This window comes from Salminus brasiliensis, chromosome 8 (assembly GCF_030463535.1).
Source record: "Salminus brasiliensis chromosome 8, fSalBra1.hap2, whole genome shotgun sequence".
In the NCBI taxonomy this organism is placed as follows: domain Eukaryota; kingdom Metazoa; phylum Chordata; class Actinopteri; order Characiformes; family Bryconidae; genus Salminus; species Salminus brasiliensis.
The window spans coordinates 17,106,099-17,125,328 of record NC_132885.1 but is presented as its reverse complement, the minus strand read 5'-3'; the positions used below and the strand labels follow the sequence as shown (position 1 = coordinate 17,125,328).

Here is a 19,230-nt window from a genome sequence, read left to right as displayed (position 1 = left end):
CATAAAACTGTGGTTAAAATGTGTTGATACATTTATAGACATAGTGAGATTGCTTTGTGCAGTGTCTGAAGGTGTGTTACTGTGTTACTCCATGTTTAATCCGGATTGTTTCTTTCTTTAGTGATTTGTTTTCCAGTCATGGAACCACTTGGACAATTCCTATATGAGAAGTTTAGCTAACATGTCCTGAAAATGTTAAGCTATTGAGTCATGAAGATTAAAATTTTAGATGCCAGTCAGCTGTGTTGGGTCTAGCTACATGTCATTTTTCCCAATTTGGTGACAAATATACATATTTAAAAAAAAATAAAAAAAAGAATTTGAAACTCGTGTTTACCACAAATCAAGGAGACAGAAGAAGTATTGCATATGTGCAAACTTTTACTGTGTTTATGTCCTTTCTAGGTAACCATTATTTAACTATTATTTAACCAAAATAACACTAGATCATCCATTTCTGAGTGCAGAAACTAATGGGCCTCGTTAGAAAACACCAAAGGTTTTACAGAGAGATTTGCATCTTATGGAAAACATTTGTATGTAATAATAGATAAGTTAAATAAAAGTGGGTAAAATCATGGTTCAGTTTACATCACGGTATGGACCCCCAAAGGCAAAAAACTGAGCATAAGACTAACTAGATTTCTTTTCATTGATTTGAACAGACAGTACCACGAGTTACAGTTCATTCCACCTAGTGTTGTGTCGTCCCCCCAAGGTAGCTGGTATAGTCTGTAGTGTAGTGTAACTGTCCAGCAACACCAACTCACCACCCTCGTCTGATCCACCATGACTTTGTGAGTTGAAATAACATGGAAAGGGGTCAGAATGGTGGTGAAATCTTGATTATTTGCAGGTGTTTCCATACAAACCAAACACTGAAGCAAAGAAGAAGACAGAAAGACATCAAGAGGAAAACAGGGGGAAGGAGGAGGGGGACAGACAACAAAATGTATCGTTACTGTAGCGACTCAAATTTATCCTTAAATACAACACGCAATTTTCTGTTTTCGGACTACTTTTGGTGTGTGCTTGGAATGGCGTTATTATCAGTGTTTGAGGATTTTTTACTGTTTTGACTGAAAGTGCGTGAACACACAGTTTGTTTTAGCTAGCTTAGTCTGCGACACAAGGCTCCATGCATAAGAGTGGATTAACTGTGTGCTGGGGTGTGTGTTTGTGAACACTTCTGTAAGTCATGCGTTCATGTTGTGTTTGTCAGCTCTTGTAGTGATGCTGTTTTAATGTGATTTCTGTGGGGGAGCGCAGTGGGAGACGTGTCACTCTCGGCAGTGTGTCGCTGATCTGTGTGTGTCTGTGTGTGCGCGTTTCCCCTTCAGGTCCAGCAGTGAAGGTGCTGCAGCGCGCCCCTCGGCGTCGGGGCCAGCAGCCCAAGCTCCTGAACAGCCCGGAGGACAGTCTTTACTACAACCAGCTCAACGTGAGTTCAAAGCCCAAATAAAGCCCTTTGTCCGACTTTGTTTCCACATGATAATACAATTAAAGGTACCTGTGCCAGACCCCCGAGCCGCCCTGGTCCTTCCCCCTCCCCTTCTCCTCACCACCACCACCACCACCACCCCCTCGCTCCTCGTCTGTTGTCTCCAGCATGGGCTTCTGCTCTTTATCTGTTGCTTTCATGTGAGGATGTCTGCCTTCACGGTGAATAATTGATGTGGTTTATCAAAGCCGAGCAAGATGCATGCTTCATCAGGCTCACCCCAGCCCTCTTTGATCAAAAAAAATTATGCTGTGACTTCTGATATTATCAGCATCTGCTCGCATTCAACACAAAATCACTTTGAATTAAAAATTAATGATTCTCTCTCGCGCTCGTTCGTTCGTTCGTTTGCTCGTCTTTTCTGACTCTCTGACTCTGTGCTTGGTGTGTGTATGTGTGTGTGTGTGTGCTCTCTCTACAGAGAACTCTAGATTACCAGGGGAGCAAGAGGAAGCCCAGAAAACTTGGGTAAATAGCTGCCTTTCCTACTTTCTCCTCACCCCCATATCTAAACAGAACAGGCCCTTTGTGGAAGTGAGGGATCCAGAGACGGATTTTGTTTTCCGCTAATGTAAATTCGGAGCTCAAAATAAGAGGCTTTTAAATAGCTCCCGCGTTTCTATTATTCTTGGGAGGGAAGAAAAAATTGTACATCAATGCGAATTTTAATTGTGAGATACAGTATGTGACCCCCTCTCTCTCTCTCTCTCTGTCTCTTTCTCTCTCTCTCTATCTCTGAACTAAAGCCTGTCTCAGTTTGCCAGGTTGGTTTAACTGGATGAGTATTAATGCCTCTCCCTCCCTCCTTCTCTCTCCCTCTCCCTCTCCCTCTCTCTCTCTCGCTCTCTCATTCATGCTGGCTATCAGTGCTTCCATTTAAAGGATTAACATTTACTCGCTTTTTGTCCCCGGAGGAAAATAAAGAGTAACATTCATGTGAGAGAACTGTCTAACCATTTCCTCCCTGTTTTCTCTGTCTCCCTTTAACTCCCTCCTTCTGTTACATCTCACTCTATGTCTCAAACGTACCTTTATTTTTTTTCTTTCTGCTTCTCTTTCTTTCTTTTGCCGTTATTTCTAATCTCAGGCACATCAAACTCCTGGACGGAGAGGACGAGTATTACAAACTGCTCTCTGCAGCGGAGTCTATCCCTGAGGAAGATTTCTCCTCCTCTTCTCCTCTTCCTCCTCCTCCTCCCGGTCCTGCTCCAGCTCCGCCGCTGTCTAGAGGAGCGCTGGTCAGTCAGAGCTGAGAGCGGAACATACTGCTGTGCCTCGGCCTTCAGCCTGAGCGCAGCCCAGCCCACAGCAGGTGAGAGGTTCACACACCTCTTGGACCTTACGCAAATACACACACACACACACAGCACTGCAACTGTCCTCCCCTTGCTTTACCCACCAGGTCTGCAGGTCTGTGGTCAATATCTTTACTGTTAATGCAATGCAGTTTCAACTCGGTCCATCCAGCTGAGAATCAATCCTTCAGCTGTGATTGAATGATTTTCAGTTCTGAAATAAAAGGTCGGTTTTGGGGAAAGGATTGAGCCTAGTCCTGGACAAAACAGGAGATCTTTTTTTATTGGAAGGACAATATGTAGTCCATGACGAGACTTAAATCCTGTCCGGGAAACTGGCCCCAAGAGTTGATCTCTTAGCTATGTTGTAATTATTAATGCAGTACAATAAGAAATGCAGTTCAACAGGAGACTTGTATAGGTTACATCATCTGCTATATGGACAACATTATTGGGACACCCGCTCATTCATTGTTTCTCCCGATATTAAGTATATTAAGACATTAAGACTGTCCAAGGAAGGCTTTCTACTCAATATTTGCAGCGCTGCTGTAAGGATTTGATTGCAGTCAGCAACAAGAGCGTTAGTGAGGTCAGGATGTTGGATAATCACCACCCCACCTCATCCCCAACTCATCCCAAAAGGAATGAATGAGGCACCACCATCATCCCAGAGAACACAATTCAACTGCTCCACAGCTCACTGCTGAAGATCTGCTCCAGAGAGTCCTATTCTATTGGCAGTACTTCTCCATAGGGACTAGACGAGTTTAGTGTGTGTGTGTGTGTGTGTGTGTGTGCACAAGACACACACTTGCACATCTTACAGTAGCTAAATGCATTGATTAGAAGGGGTGTACACAAACAGTTGGACATAAAGTGCATAAATATACTCTATGGATAAACTGGCATCAATCCTTATATACCATATATATGCAGCAGTGCATATTAGCACACAATAGAAGGTGACTTTAGTGTTGTCATATTTGTACTGTACAGTGAAATTCTTCTTGTGTTTCTAAGTGTGAGTGTTTACAGTCATCATGGAAATCACAGAAGTGTTTTATTTTTCATAATTTCTATTTTTTTTTTATTCAAGATGTAAAAGCCCTGTGTTTATCTTCCCCACCAGTGCAGTGCTGTCTTTGTTTAGTTGTTTGTGCTCAAACAGAATTAAACTGCTTGAACCAAAAGCCAGTGCTTAAAAAAACACACTATTTTTTTTCAATTAGAGTGCTTAGTCAGCCCCAGCATCCCTATCAGCTGCTTCATGTAGAAGCACTTACACTTCTCTACAGTTGAGGGACAACATTGGGTCTGGCTCAGAAGAACAAATTAAACTCTAGCTCTTTTAGTATCTCTCTCTCTCTCTTTTTCTTTCCCCCTTTCTTTTTAGTTTTTTTTTTGCGTCTTAAGGGAAAAACACACTTTGCTTTGATATGCATGACAAATGGTGCAGATGTAGAAGAAATAAATAGAAAAGTTAATGACAATGCACATTTGATGGGGGATTTGGAGGGTATCCTGTGGTGCAGGGGGATTCCAGCTTCATGGAGAACATCAGGGACTTTTTTGTTCCAGAGTAATCACAGTTCAGAGGAACAGGCTTTAATATGGCTTAGTGTCCAGCTTTCTTTGCTCATTCTTTTCCCATGCCAGAGGCTGCTTTTACACATTACACAACAATATTACTAATGTAATACAAATTATTCATATTTATATCTCATCACGGTCTTCCAGAATGAGTCACTGTATCAAACGCAACGTGAGCCTTGTTCTTAATATTGTGTTGAAATGTTATAATGAATGGACCAATGAAAATACTTCAGAATGACTTGAAACAAAAAAAAATATGTCCGTAATGGAAAGCCCCCTGCAGTTCAGGAAACACATAATAGCATGAAATACAGTTTTATTGCCACTGTTACTTTTTACAGTAGTAATTCCCTGTGAAATCTGTGAAAACACAGATTGAGCAGCTGTGTGTCACATGAACGGAGTGTGTGGATAAAACCATTAAAGTTTGTAGACATTGTGTCACGAGAGCCATAAATCAACACGTCGAGCACAGGCAAACATCTGCAGCGACATCACTCTGTTGTGTGAGTGGAGAGCAGAGTTCTATTAGTGTGAGGAGTGGGAGTCTCATATGGATACGGGCTGAGTGTGGGGGGGGTCTACACATAACTAGTCATGTCAAAATGAAGTTACTTATACAAATAAACAAGCTGTTTCAAAATAAGTCACTAATACAAGCTAACAAACAAGTCGTGTCAAAAAAAGTCGCCAGTACAGACGAACAAACAAACAAGTTTTGTTTTGTGATTCGTTACACCACCCAATTTTTACATTGACTTCCACTGAAGGATGATGTTTTTCCTTCTTCTGTAAAGTTGACACTTTGGATAGAAGTTTTTTTGTGTGACAGTGACAGTATTCAGTATATATAGCTATTTATTTTAAGATTTGCACATATTCAGCATTTGTGTAATCAATGCCAATACGTGAAATAAGCATTTCTTCTGCCTTTCTCCTGGTTTTGCTTTAGCAGAAGCTCAGACATTTTTGTGGTCATTTTAACAGTAAGGTTACTTCTTTTGGGCCATATGGGCCAGACATAATGACCATAGCAGTGAGAAGCGGTGAATGTAGAGCAGAAAGCAGGAGGTTCACAGTGAGAGGACCTCCCATGCTTCCCTCTGGGGCTGTGTGTGTGTGCCCTTATCGAGTCGGCCCATATCTCCATTTCAAAGCCTCCTATCCACTTCGAAAGTTGAGGAAGGCTTACAATGTCTATTCTGTAATTTAGATTTCTGATATCCTTCTTTCATTAAATGTAGCTTATCAAACTAATAACGATAAAATCATTAAATCGAGGCCTCCTTGAGGAGTCAGATAACCAGCTTCTTCTCTCTTGATCCCCCTCTCAGAGAGAGAGAGAGAGAGAAACACAGAGACAGCTCCTAAGCAGAGATAAGACTGTTATGATCGCGGTGCGTCTTAGAAACGATCCGAAAACTTCCTCCTCCGCCGTCCGTATCCAGACACCTCCACTGATGAAACGCTGCTGTGGTGGAAGTGAGGAGGGAGGGGAAAAAAGAAAGTGTTCTGTGAAAAATCAGCAGAAACATGTGTTTTTTCCTGCTCAGATGTGTAGGGCAAAGCTGTGTTGGCATGTAGATTTGTGGCGCTGTTTTTTCAATTTGCATATCATTTACTTCATCTCCTTTTGTTGACACCCCAGGGCCCAGGCAAAGATTTTGATCTTTGTAGGAAGGGTGATGGGACTGAGAGTGCGCTTATGCACCCGCATTCTCTCTCCCTCCTTCTCTCTCTCTCTCTCTCTCTTGCTCTGCTATTCTCCTTCATAGAAAGGTTTGCCAGATCTACAGTTTAAAAGTGAAATCTCTTTGGAGCTATAAAAGTTTATAAGTGCTATAAATCTAAAAATTTGTCCAGATCTCATGTTGCCTTATGTTAATGGTGCAGTAAACTTGACCTTAATGTCATGCCAGTGTGCTACTGGTTTGGTTCAATCATTTGCTTGCCATAGAGTGACCAGCTGCCATTTGTGTAGAACTAGTAGTGACAGCGCTAATTAGCTTCTCCTTTGCGTCTCAGGTCCTAATGTTTAAATATCATTTCAAGATTCCAGATCAAACCTTTTGGACCCTGAATTAATTGCACTACAGTGTAGTGGTTCTAGTAACATAGCGGGTATGGTACCCTGTGTGTGAGCTTCAGCTCGTGTCTACTTCTGAAGTCCCAATTATAATTGCTCCTGTGTCCAGTGTTGTTCTGGTCTCTCTGGATCGAGAGGTAATTAGAATATTCCTTGTGCATTATATCGCATCCCTTAGAACCCCTCCGTCTGAAATAGGTCAACCCAACAGCCGTGAGTGTCTCTTTATACTACACAGAATCCGTTAACAGAGATCTTGCTCCCCAGATTATTTTGGCCCTGCTTTAGCATGGAAATCAATTTGGAAAAGGCTTTCAAATTTTTTTGTCTCAACCGTTGAAGTGTCGTGCCTTGGTGGAATTTTTCCTTTGCTAATTTGCTCCCTCTTCTTGCCATGGGTCGTGGGTAACCACTACCCTAGAAAAGCAGTCTGAGACTTGCAAATTAGTTGAGTATGACACCAATTTAACTAACTTATAAAGTAGAACATTGGATCACTTTATGCACCAAGCTGTTTCAAAACTACATTTCCATTGTCAGGCAAGGTCTCCTTGTTTCTAACAAGAAGTCGTCATAAGCAATATTCAGACAGGATTAAATTTGCACAGGGTCGTGGGGTAAATCATCCTTTATGAAATTTTTAAAATTGAAATTTTTTTTTCATTTTTCTCCACAGTTTTAGAATAATTACCCAACTACCCAACCTAGTATTCTCCCACTATCACATGTAATGCTTCCAACACTGAGGGTGAGGACTGATGCATGCCTCCTTTGACATGCTCAGAGGAAAGCGCTGGGTACACAACTCTGAGGCATTGGCTAGCAGACACTTGTGTCGGCCAGCATCACACTGCAGTGATGTGTGGAGATAGAGAGCCATTTACCCACCTGGATAAGCTAATTGTGCTCTTTTCGGCTCTGGCTACTGATGGCAAGCAAAATGACCCAGGGTTTGAACCGGATCAAAGTAGCCTCAATCTACTGAACCACTTGGACTCCCTATCTAAGTCCCATTCAAACAATGCTCAGATTTTTCAGGTAGATGTCACCTCTTGTTGGAAGAAAAGGGTTTTTGGCTGCTGCTACCTGCCTCCTGTCTCCAGTGCATATTAAACACTTTCTGAATTGCAAAACAGAACACTTACATAGAGAAAATAAAATTACATTTTTGCTGGAACGTGAATATGATCATGTGACAACAAGATGCAGCTCACATCTTCAGGCTATAAATGCACTCATCCTGTGGTATCATTATAGTTTTATCACTATGGAGATGTGAATTTTCTTTGTTACGGACCTGTTACCCCCCCCCCCCCCCCCGATAAACCCATCCAATCCAAACAGGGCTGTAGAGCAATAACAGGCCTAGATGTTGCACTGAAGGCCAAAGCCAAGTAAGCTGAGTAGGTCTTGCACCTGCTTTCTTTAATACCTCCACATAAAAGCATGATTGCCCTTTGTTTTCTTCTCATTAAAGAGCTGCGCGCATCTGGAGCTGCAGACAGACTCTTTTAATGTGGTTCATGTTGTGCGCACCCCTAAAGTTATTCCTTCCATTTTTTTAACTGTTTGTTCTAAACACTGTCTCTTCCCTTTTTCTCCACTTCACCAAAAGCAGCGCGCCACCTTTCAGATATTTCAGAGGCATAATCCTTCAGTGGAAGGTAGAAAAGTATTTATTGTCAGACAGGATACTCTGTCTCATATTAATAGTGAGGGCAGACTTCAAAGGATGAACACAAATAGACTTGCATTGTCCTGCCTCTATATCCTCCAGAGTTCAAAGAGAGAGTTTGAATAGCAGTGTTTCTAAAGCTTCTCTTTCAGACCTGCTGAGATGTAAAGCAGGTAACCTGCTATTGATACGCGCACACACACTCACGTGCACGCATACACACACACATGCGTGCATATACATGCGTGGAGTTGCTGTTAAGCGTTTTCTACAAAAGCTCCATACAAGCACTATGCAGCATAATCGCAGTGGTACGATAAAGCTCCGAATTAAGGCACTCGCTGTGTGCGAGTTGTTCTCGCGGTGCGTCCTTGCTGCCAGTCTTGAGGAGCTGAATGAACAGGTAGTTTCGGATATCAACAGATTAATGCAGTGATGCTCTTAACCTCACGTGGTGATTGACACCCGAGTGAGGGACAGGCGTAACAGCCAAACAGATGTCAGATGTGCGGTACGGGGGCCTCTGTGTCAAAGTACTCTCCCTATAGACTGCATTAATGAAGAGAGAAAGAGAGAGAGAAGGGGAAGGAGATAAAAGAGAGTGTGGAGTATGCACATCAAAGAGTTGCTAATGATGGGAGATGCCATTAGGGGTTGTAGTGGCCTTTGTTTCGGCTTCCTAACACCTGCAATTTGTTGAGGGCTTTCTATGTGCCACTGAATTACCCGCATTTGCATGACCACTGAGTGAATACAAAAAGGGATAAGAAGTAAGATCCCTGAAGAGTTTGTGTGGGCTATGCCCCAAAAGCTACTTCACTTCTCTTAAGGAATAGCTGAGTGATTACGAACGTCGATGCTGCCGCACAGGACAGGGTGAGGTTGGCTGAACTGCTTCAGATGTTCAGATGTGAAGTATAAATGTAGTAGAAGTTCTGGGCTCCTTGCTGGTCTTCAGGTTGAAGTGGAGCAGCACTTTGTACTGTACCAGTCCGTGTGACCATATGGGTGAGCCTGTACCCCGTCTCCTCTGAAAATGAGCTTATTTAACGTTGCTGTGCCTGCGGGGGTTGGAGGGAGCTCTGGAGAAAATCAGAGCGTGAAATTGCGATTAGCCCCTGTTGTTTGTACGGACCGAAGAAGGCTACAGGACTTGGCATGGCCGAAGGTGTAACCTGTTTTGTTTGGCCTTGCTGAAGCCCTCCCAGATGGAGCGAGCAGCTGCCACTGAGTAAATGTGGGGTGGGAGCGCGCGGCGAGGACGGCACAGGCCCCGCTTAGATTCAGGAGGCAAAGCCACAAATCTGTCCCTCACAGTCAGGAGGAGCAGCCGAGAGAAACTCCTCCAGCTACACGTGCAGCTCCACTCTTTGCAGATTCACCTCTCTTTCTGTCCTGCGGAACTGCTGTATGAGGCTCAACACTGCACCTTCTCTCAGGGCTCGTAGTACTCAAGAGTTGATGACTCACACTGATTAGTAAAACTTTATCTGCTACATTATGTGGTGTTTTTGTGTGAAGGTCACCTTCCAAAGTCTCTATGAGAATAAAAAATACTTCTTGTCAGAATAGGAAAGTACTAATAAGTAGGATAAACCCTTAAGACCTGACGGCCTGCATTTACAGCCTTATCTCTCTCTCTTTCAGAACTACAAAACTTGTGTGTTAGTTTAGTACTAGTTGCATAATAATCTATAGTAGTTGGTAAATGTTGGGTCCAAGATTCAGAGGGTTAAAATCATCCTAAAACCTTAATCTGAATATTTAACAAGTTAGTAAAGGCTTGGGGTAGGTTGGAGCTACTTTGGGTAATGTTACAAAGTAATCTTTTTAAAAGAACATTGTGACACGTTGTGGCAAAAATACCACTTTTTCTTTTCCGATATTAAAACTTCACTTAAGAGGAGTCTAAAAGGACGGAATATACAGCTAATAACCAGACATCACAGTGTGAGTGTGTGCTAGTTCAGCCTAGATTTCTTCCTTCCCCCCCTCCAATATTTAATCCATCATTTTTGCTGATATTTTCCCAATACCCCTTGATGTTAATATGCTATTTGTACTTTACTTAAGTGTGGGTTTCTTTGCTTTTCCTTCATATTTGCTATGTGGGTTTGCTATACCACTTAGTTGTGCTGTTCGTTTTGGGTTAAAATTACAATATCACCTTGTAATTTTTTTTTCATTATAAAGGAAAGCAGTTTACCATAGTTTTGTATTAATAAAGTGTATAGTAGTTGTAAATAATGAGTCCAGGATTTCTTTATCTGAATATGTGGTTAGTAAAGCAATGGGGTGGTTGGATCTAAGGGGTATAATGTTACAAAGGAGTAACATTATACCCCTTATTGAAAAGAGCTTTGTGTCGAAGCATGGTTATTTAGCAGAGGTGACACAATACCACTTTTATTTCTGATATCGATACCAATATTGAAACCTTGAGTACTGACTGTTACTTAAACTGTTCTTTTTTCCCCCAACTACTAATATTTAAATGAGTATAAAAAACAAACAAACTGTAAAACAGCACTTAAGACTGTGCTCAAAATTCACTTTCCTGAAGAGGAAACGTACAGCTAACAACCAGACATGACTGTGTAAGTGTGTGATATCTCAGGATAGATATGTTACGTCAGGATCTCATTAATTCCTTATCCTATCACATTTTCTGTTCAACATTTTCTGATTCTATCAGGCCAATACCCATCAATACTGATATGCCATCTGTACTTTATGGTACAGATGGCATATTCATTCTTTCATATTTGCTATGTGGGTTTGCTAAGACTCTTTTTTTGTGCAGTTCGTTTTAAGCTGAAATTAGTATATTACCCAGTAATTGCAATTTTCATATGAAAGAAAACAGTTGACTATAGTTTTGTATGAATAGTGAATTAAGGAGACCTTGAACAGAGCTGTTTTTTTATGTGTGTAAAATGTGAATGGTAATTAGAAGCAACTCTGAATTCCAAAAGAAACATTTGATTAATTCAGAAACAAAGGGGGTCTCACTTTTCCCAAGGCCAAACATCCCAATCACCACCAGCCTTTAAATATAAATATTCTAAAAATAAAATGCACAGAGGTTTGAGAGCTCCACATTGTGTCCCCGTTTCGTGTAACTGAAACTGATCAACCTGAGGAAAACGCAGAACGTGACCCCAGCAATTACCCCACGCTGACAGCCCCCCAGCAGCCCACGGCCAAGTTGCCACACACAGAGCTGGGGCTGCTGTTTGGATGTTGACCTCTCCCTCCTCTCGTGACCCCCGGCCTGTCTGCGCACCGCCCGGGCTCGGCCTTTAAACATGCAGCCTTTGCTTTTTGCCTGGCAGCACGAAGAGAGGCGGCCGTATCAGATTTCAGGGGAAAATGTTAGAGGCTGGGGAGTGCGGAGTTGGGCTGCAGCGCATTGGAGGCTGAGTACAATGGCAGCTTTCTGTCAGGCAGGGACTTCAAAGGCTCGCTGAGTGACTGCTCTGAGTTAGACTTTGTTGTAGATCACTGAGGAAATTCACAGATGTTTTCTCATACGAGACACCATTACAGCGGCTCAAGTACCCGGTAGCCCCGAGCATTTCTCTCTCTTCTCTCATTTCTCTCTCTCTTTCTATCTTTCCTGCTCCGTCTCTCTCGTTCCCGTGCTCCCCTTTCTTGTGTGGGAGACAGATGTGGAACCAATTTTTTTTCCTCTTTCTTCTTCTTCTGCAGTCTGTCCAGAGAACATGAAAAGTTAGACAATTTATTCACTTTGACCTGTCGAAGAGAGAGGCTGAGAATAAAGTGCTGAAAATGTCAGTGATTTTAAAATAATGCTAGGTTAAAGTAATGCTAAGTTCTAGCTAAGAAGTTCTAAGGGACAACTTTAAAGGTTCTAAATGCATTTTTGTGTGATTTAAATAAAGACAGTTGCATTGATCATTTCTCATCATGATGAATCAATCCCTCTCTTTTCCCTGCTCTTTTGCTCTCTTGCTGTCTCGCTCACAGATTGCCTTCTTCAGTTCCCAAGCAATGAATGTGTTTATTACAGTCAGCGATTGGGGCATTGCATTTTATATATTTATAATTTATTATTATGATGTTTAGTATAAATAATGATGCTAATAAAGGTGTTATTTTATTTTCTGACTTAGATTTTTGTCTGTGATTAATTGAATATGAATGGCTGACCTTTACACTTCTAATATTGAGAAGAATCTCTTTTTTGTTGTAAAAGGAGGATTCTGTGCACCAGGTTATGTGTTCTCTTATGTTTTGCTTTAGTTTTTTAGTTTTTGAGATTGTTACAGATTTTTTGTGATTGCTACATTGGCTTCCTCTGACCCAGATCTCTGTAAAGCTGCTTCGGGACATTCTAATTGTAAAAAGTGGTGTATAAATAAATTTAAAACTAATCTAACTGGATTTTATTGGATTTGTAGACTCACTGCTGTATGTTTTCTGTCTGTATATGAGAGTTTCTTTGCTGGGTTTCAGCATGATGACACTGAAAAGATTTTAACACACCTGGGAAGGCAAGCTTTTTAATCACATTAAAAGGGGAAATCTGAGAACTAGAGGTCTCTAAATGGCCTGCATTTGAAGTTTGAATTGTCGCACATTACTTAAGCATTTCCTACAGACCAGTGGAGCTCAGCAGAAGATGGGAAAGTTTGTTGAAGTAATAAGTGAACACTGATGTTTTATATGTTGTGGACAAGAGTGAGAATGTGTGTGTTTGGGTTGGAGGAGGGTAAGGTAACTGATGCATGTCTAAAGTTGCCAGTTATACTGTCCTATTTAACATATTTAACACTTTTTCATCAACTGTAAAGTTAAAGTTGTTCAAGATGTTTACTAATGAATGGTCAGTGTTATGACCTGATAAAACACTTTAAATTAACACTTATTATTTAGTGGTCAAGCGAGCATGGCACTCTGCCAGGTGTGGTTTAAACACTGCAGATGCTTTTGGGAAAATGTGGCTCTAATTTCCAGGGATAACAGACTGTATATAGGCTCTAATAGATTATTAAGTATTACAGAGCTCCTATGGGTGGCCAAATGGTAAATATACAGAAGCTTTTAGGACTAATTCATTCTGACATTTAAATCATGGCTAATGGTTACTGCACAGTTGCACCCGAGGAGTTAAGTACAGCCTTCTCACAGCTGACGTTAAAGTGACTTACATTGTTAAAGGTGAAGTGGGGGGAAACGAGAATTGCTAAATTGAAATGTTGGGCATCCGTGACAATCCTCTGTGGGTTGCAGGAAAACAGAGATAGCCTTTGGGCCCAGCGGGAACCCCCTTTGCCCCATGACTGTGTGTGCAGAGCCGTGGGAGAGGACTAGGAGTGCTAATCCCTTCAAAGCAACCGATCCACTTCAAAATCAGCAACTGCAAACTTTCGGGGGACAGTGGCGGTTCTGAAAACGTGCACTGTTTCTAATTGCTTCAGTCGCTGATCCTTACACAAGCCTACGTGATGAAATTTACAATCAGTGTTTTTACCTCACCACTCTGCCTGGAGTTCTGCTCACTTCTGATTTGCCAGTGTAGCATATTAGTAAACAAATTAGGGCTGCCAGGCTGAGGTGTGTAAAGGTCACTGAGGTTCCACTGATAAAGTCTTGAGGAGCTTTAGGCAGGAGGGCGGGAAGGCGGGAGGGGATTGAAAAGTGTTTCCACTTTCCTAAAGATGGGAACTCCTCCCTCCTTCGCACAATCTCCCAGCGGCTCAAGTATCCGGCAAACAGCAGAATAAGCCATCATCCTGCTTTAGTCACTTCCACACCTTTAATTAGCCAAGTTAGTCAACGATGACACCTTAATCACTTCACAACGAAACTACTGAGGAAGCATTTGTCATTTGTTTTGTATAAGTCCCAATTAGGAGGACTGTCTAACTGTTGAGGCTCTTCCATACTTTAATTAAATGTTAGTTTAATTGTATTATATAAGTGATGGCCCAGGGCTGTCAGAGTAAACTGTGCTCTCCATTGTGAGAAACGTGAGACATCCTAACGAACATAAACGGAATGAACTTCAGTCAGGGACTTTATAGAGTTACCCAAGTTCCTTTAATGCGCTTCAAACTGGAGCTCTAGTGGTTTCAATGTGAACGTGTCTCAGATTTAGATATTTTAGTTGTTTTCAGCAGGAACAAAGGAGGTGGGGAAAGGGGGTGGGGGGGTTCAGGATGATTATGAACTTTGTGTTGAATCCCATTATCCCGTCTCTTTCGCCTCCCCTCGTGAAGCCATCCAACACGCCCGTACCAAGAGATCTCTCGAGATAACACGGTGGCATTGTCGCAACGGACCACGCTACAAATCCTTAATTACAAAAAGGAGGATCGGGTGACTCCGGCATCCAATACGGGGGTCTCCAGGCGGCGAGGGGTCTTTGATCAAGAAAATCCAATTATTTGTGTATATACATTTCCCACATAGTGATTACTTCATTAATTGTCCCGCCTTTATCTCCACCCTTCCCATCCCCCCTAATAATCAGCCCTTTTATCCAGACCAACAAACACACCATAGGAGCTTTGTGGATTCAAAGGATTTGCTTCCCCCTCTCAAAGAGCCGCTATTCTTTGATGATTGGGCAGCGGCAAACTTCAAAGTAATAAATCTTACTCCTGACTGGCTGGCGGCCCACCAAAGTCCTTATCAAATCCTAAGAAGTGATCCTTCAGTCCTCAGATAGTCCAAGGATATCTTGAGGAGAGGAAGCGCCGGGGCTACACTTTTCCATGAGAAGAGGCTTTTTTTCCCTGTCATTTTTAGCAGCGCTCTGAAACCTTCTGGTTTGAGACTGTTGTGGAGAAGAGAGAAGGAGAAAGTTGGCCATGGCAGCAGTGGCTGTGCTGAGGAACGACACTCTCCAGGCGTTTCTGCAGGTTCGTGCGAACTTTTAAACGTTATTGGAAATGTGCTTTTTCGTCTTTTCTTTATCTTTCCTTTTTTTTAGAAAGTGTCTGATCTTGTGGATCCTTGCTAAAGATCATGTGGGGATCAGGGTTATCACCGTGCTGTGAGAGCGCTCTTTTTTAACCATATGAAAAGAAAAAGTGTGGTTCATTTGTTGATATGCCCTGATATAGGCTGGTATCGTTTTCGAACCTGAGTTAAAGTGAAGGTTGATTGAATGAGGAGCTCCTGAAAGGTGGTAGAACTTGCTCCTCAGATTTATTGTGTCCTCAGACTTGCTTTACAGCTCTTTAAAATAAGACAACAATGCTTCTTTTTGACCATCCAGGACCGTACACCCAACTCCTCGCCTGAAAACAGCAAGCATTCCCCTCTGGCACTGCTAGCAGCTACGTGTAACCGGATCGGCCACCACCACGGCTCCAACCCGGCGGACTTCCTCCAGGTCCCGTACGACACCACGCTCGGCTCCCCGTCGCGGATTTTCCACCCATGGAGTAACGAGGCGAGCCCTCAGTCCACCCTGTCCGGCAACTCTTCGTTCGGACTATCCTCCAAACCGCAGCTCTCGGCGCACCTGCAGGGCTCCTACGCGTCGCACCATGAGCTCCCACTGACCCCGCCGGCCGACCCCACGTACCCGTACGACTTCTCGCCGGTCAAGATGCTGCCGTGCTCCATGCAGTCCGCCTGCCCGCCCACTTACGTCCCGGCCGTCACGTACGCGGCGCCGACCCCGATCCCGCCTGCCATGCCGGGCTTCGTGACGGGACACTCGGGCCTGGTGCACCAGCAGCAGAGACAGCTGTCGCCCAACACCGGGGAGGACATCCCGTGGTGGAGCCTCCAGCAGGGCAACCCCGTGAGCCACCCGTCGTCGCTCGCGCCTCACCGCTTCCCCCTGCAGAGGAGCCTGGTGCTGGGACACACGGACTTCGCGCAGTACCAGAGCCAGATCGCCGCGCTGCTGCACACCAAGTCGCCCCTGGCCACGGCCCGCCGCTGCCGCCGCTGCCGCTGCCCCAACTGCCAGTCGTCCAGCGGCTCGGGCGGCGACGAGCCCGGCAAGAAGAAGCAGCACGTGTGCCACATCCCGGGCTGCGGCAAGGTCTACGGCAAGACGTCGCACCTCAAGGCGCACCTGCGCTGGCACTCGGGCGAGAGGCCGTTCGTGTGCAACTGGCTCTTCTGCGGCAAGAGCTTTACGCGCTCCGACGAGCTGCAGAGGCACCTTAGGACACACACCGGCGAGAAGCGCTTCGTGTGTCCGGACTGCTGCAAGAGGTTCATGAGGAGCGACCACCTGGCCAAGCACGTCAAGACGCACCAGAACAAGAAGGGCAAACCTCACGAAAAGCCCGCGGAGCACCACGTCAAACGGGAAGACACGAGACACGTATAGAAACTAGGCAAAAGAGAGTAAAACACAACGAAGACCGTAGACTAGTGCAATACACTGCAGACGCGACAGAGCAGAGGACTCACTGCAGTCTGTCGAGTGGAACTTTCTGATTGAACTGAGGAATTGGTTTCTTCCCAAGGCTCAAAGAGACGCGCTCTCCTGGAAGTTTTGTTTGGTTTGGTTTTTGGACTTGTAAATACGATTTTCAAGTCAATTTCAGTTCTCATAGGGACTCTGAAGGACCTTTCACATCCCTGTGCTGCCCCATACCACTAACAAGTTTTGAACTTGTGTTAAGATCTCTGTCTTCGCTGGAAGATCTCGCATTCTTGTAAATAGATATTTAATAGCTTTTGTTGAAGGAAAGTGTCAGTTTTCGCTCCTTGTGGGGTGTTTTAGCATGCTATTGAGAACCAACTGTTAAATAAATCAATTGCTGTGTTGGAAATAAAGAATATAACTTGTTCATCCACTTAAAAAGTTGACGTCATGGACAGTAAGTGTCTTTAACCCCGCTAGAAAGGTATCCCCTTTTGGTATTCCTTAAAATGTTAGAGAAACAAAGTTTCTTAATTGTTGTGTTTTTAGGTTCTCTGGTTGCTGAGACCAGAACTTTTGGATAAGTTTACAGGATGACTTCAAAGCCTAGGTAAAAGAAATGTAGATATGTCCAACTTTCAGCCTTTTTAACTCTTGCAGCCTTTAGGTGCCACAAAACTGTCAGTTTTGGGGCTAAAATATTCTTGAAAATGTATCAAATCTGATCCCCTTAAAGGGAAAGGTGCTACAACAGGTTCTTTGAGTGATGCCATTTTTGTAAAGGAAGAGTGTAAAGAATATTTAAAGGTTCAAAGAAGTTGATGAAGGATCTTTAAAGGTTCCTCACATTCATATATGTTACAATAATGGCTCTTCATAGAACCAAAAATGGTCTTCTATAGCAAATCTATAGCATTGCTCAGAGAACCTTTTCTAGCACATGAGTTGTTAAGAGTGTGCATCCACTTACTGAATTTTCCTTGGAGTTTACTGGAAGAGTTTAAAATGAGCTTGTAAGTCAGGTGAGTTATTCTCTTTCTTTATTTGAGTAACTTCTACAGTAAGTTGAAGATGCCTTTGAGAAAGTTTCAGATATTTTGTTTTGTTTGGGTTCTATGCTAAATTAAAAAAGTACAACATATTTGCAAGTACTGTGACCAAGTATCAGTGATGTAAAGAGCTATTCAAGGACTGCATGTTGTCAGCGCCGCTTGACAGTGTGTGTCCCCTAAATGAATACAGATTCTGATCAAATAGATGATCAGTAATTGTCTACATATCTACTCTCTTTTAGAGTACACTGTGATATATTGCTCACGAAATAAGCACAGTTTTGTAACTTCTGCTTGTGCTGTGGGATGATGAGTAAATTCCATGAGATTACAGAGATACTGAGTAGAAATGTACATCTTTAATGAACTGCAAAGATAAAGAAACTCCTTTTGAGAACACATGATGTAAAGTTTCTATCTGAATTTAGATTTTGCTCAGAATTGTACATCCAAGGAACCAGTTAGGAACATTTAGTTTTTAGAGTTCTGAGAGGCTGACTTCTTAAAACTTTGCACTGCTGAAGCCTATATGATACAGAAGCACCTAGGAAAACAGCGAATGTCCAGTCAATTTAGTACCAAAAACAAAAGTCAACTGACAAATGAAGTCTCACTTTTGTAACTCTTTAAGGAATCAGTCTATCTCATGAAAGTTATAAACAGGCTGAGTTATCAAATGTTTATTAAATAAACAAAATGTGATCCGTCAGTGGCTTGTGTTTCACATAATCTGATAGGTCTGACAGGAAGAGAAACTTGTGGAACTGAGACAGAACTTTTGTCAATATACAGGCCAATACCGGACCACCAAATTGTGACATTCTAAATGATTGACGATAAAGCAACACTGAGGATAAATATTACTGTATCATCTGCCATAGTGACCTCATTACCTTGCTATAGCTGTGCAGAAGTTTTTAATTATGTGTTTTGTTGAATTTCTTGATGAAAATAAGTGAAGTTTGTAAAAGTCTTCTCGAGAGAACACACATCATCACGATGTAGAGCACAGTTCATATTTATTTGTTCAATATCAATATTGAGGAAAATAAAACATAAAATGTGCCATGTATATTTAACGTTTCGCTTACATGTTAAAATCAGAGAAAAGTGCTGAAATGTCATATTTAAATCCGTTTACTGTAGAAGAGTTTTTAACATAAAAATGTAAAAATCAACAAAACAGATCATTTAAACTGTGGCTTTGAAACTGCATCTGTGCATCATTGGTGTCAAAAGAAGGAAAACATTGCAGCCCTTTTGTAGTAATAGAGTAATTTGCCTTGCAAGAGCGCCCCCCATGGTAAGTGACAGTCCATGCTACTTATATAGTCTCACAGGTGTTCAGTTCTTTGCTTTTCCCAACAATCGCCTAATAGAACACACTGTGTGAGTTCCTGCAGTGTAAAATCCAGTCTGAGGATAGCCTGTGGTAGCCGGTTCATTGTATTCCAAATACATGAAGCATGATCACATTTCAAATACCATAAACACTCCCTGAGTTCTGACAGCAAACGCGTGAAAGTTCTATGAGACCAACCAGATCATACGTAGGGAGCTTCACCAGCCTAGTGCTTGTAGAATTTGTCTGATTCTCATTTTTGTTATTATTATGAATTATTCAGTGCTCCATGGGCTAGTTTTCCAGACTAATTAAAGATAT

At 42.6% G+C, this 19,230-nt stretch overlaps 2 protein-coding genes across 8 annotated transcripts in view; both read left to right on the top strand.

The window, feature by feature from the left end:
• Positions 1-12,520, top strand: part of myo3b (myosin IIIB) — a 103,568-nt gene extending 91,048 nt beyond the window's left edge. For 6 of the 7 annotated variants that reach the window (XM_072685867.1, XM_072685865.1, XM_072685863.1 and 3 more), the window contains 3 exons: positions 1,341-1,441; positions 1,923-1,969; positions 2,589-2,939. In XM_072685867.1, coding sequence (XP_072541968.1) covers positions 1,341-1,441; positions 1,923-1,969; positions 2,589-2,754 — 314 coding nt within the window. In that variant the 3' untranslated portion in view covers positions 2,755-2,939. Of the gene's footprint in view, positions 1-1,340; positions 1,442-1,922; positions 1,970-2,588; positions 2,940-12,143 lie in introns of those variants that run through there. The other variant, XR_011980020.1, reaches the window with a different exon arrangement.
• Positions 12,521-14,755: 2,235 nt separating this feature from the next.
• Positions 14,756-17,698, top strand: sp5a (Sp5 transcription factor a). The gene is made up of 2 exons (XM_072685123.1): positions 14,756-15,043; positions 15,403-17,698. Exons 1-2 carry the CDS (start codon positions 14,993-14,995, stop codon positions 16,474-16,476), a joined length of 1,125 nt encoding a protein of 374 aa, XP_072541224.1. The 5' UTR covers positions 14,756-14,992; the 3' UTR covers positions 16,477-17,698.
• Positions 17,699-19,230: the final 1,532 nt, after the last annotated feature.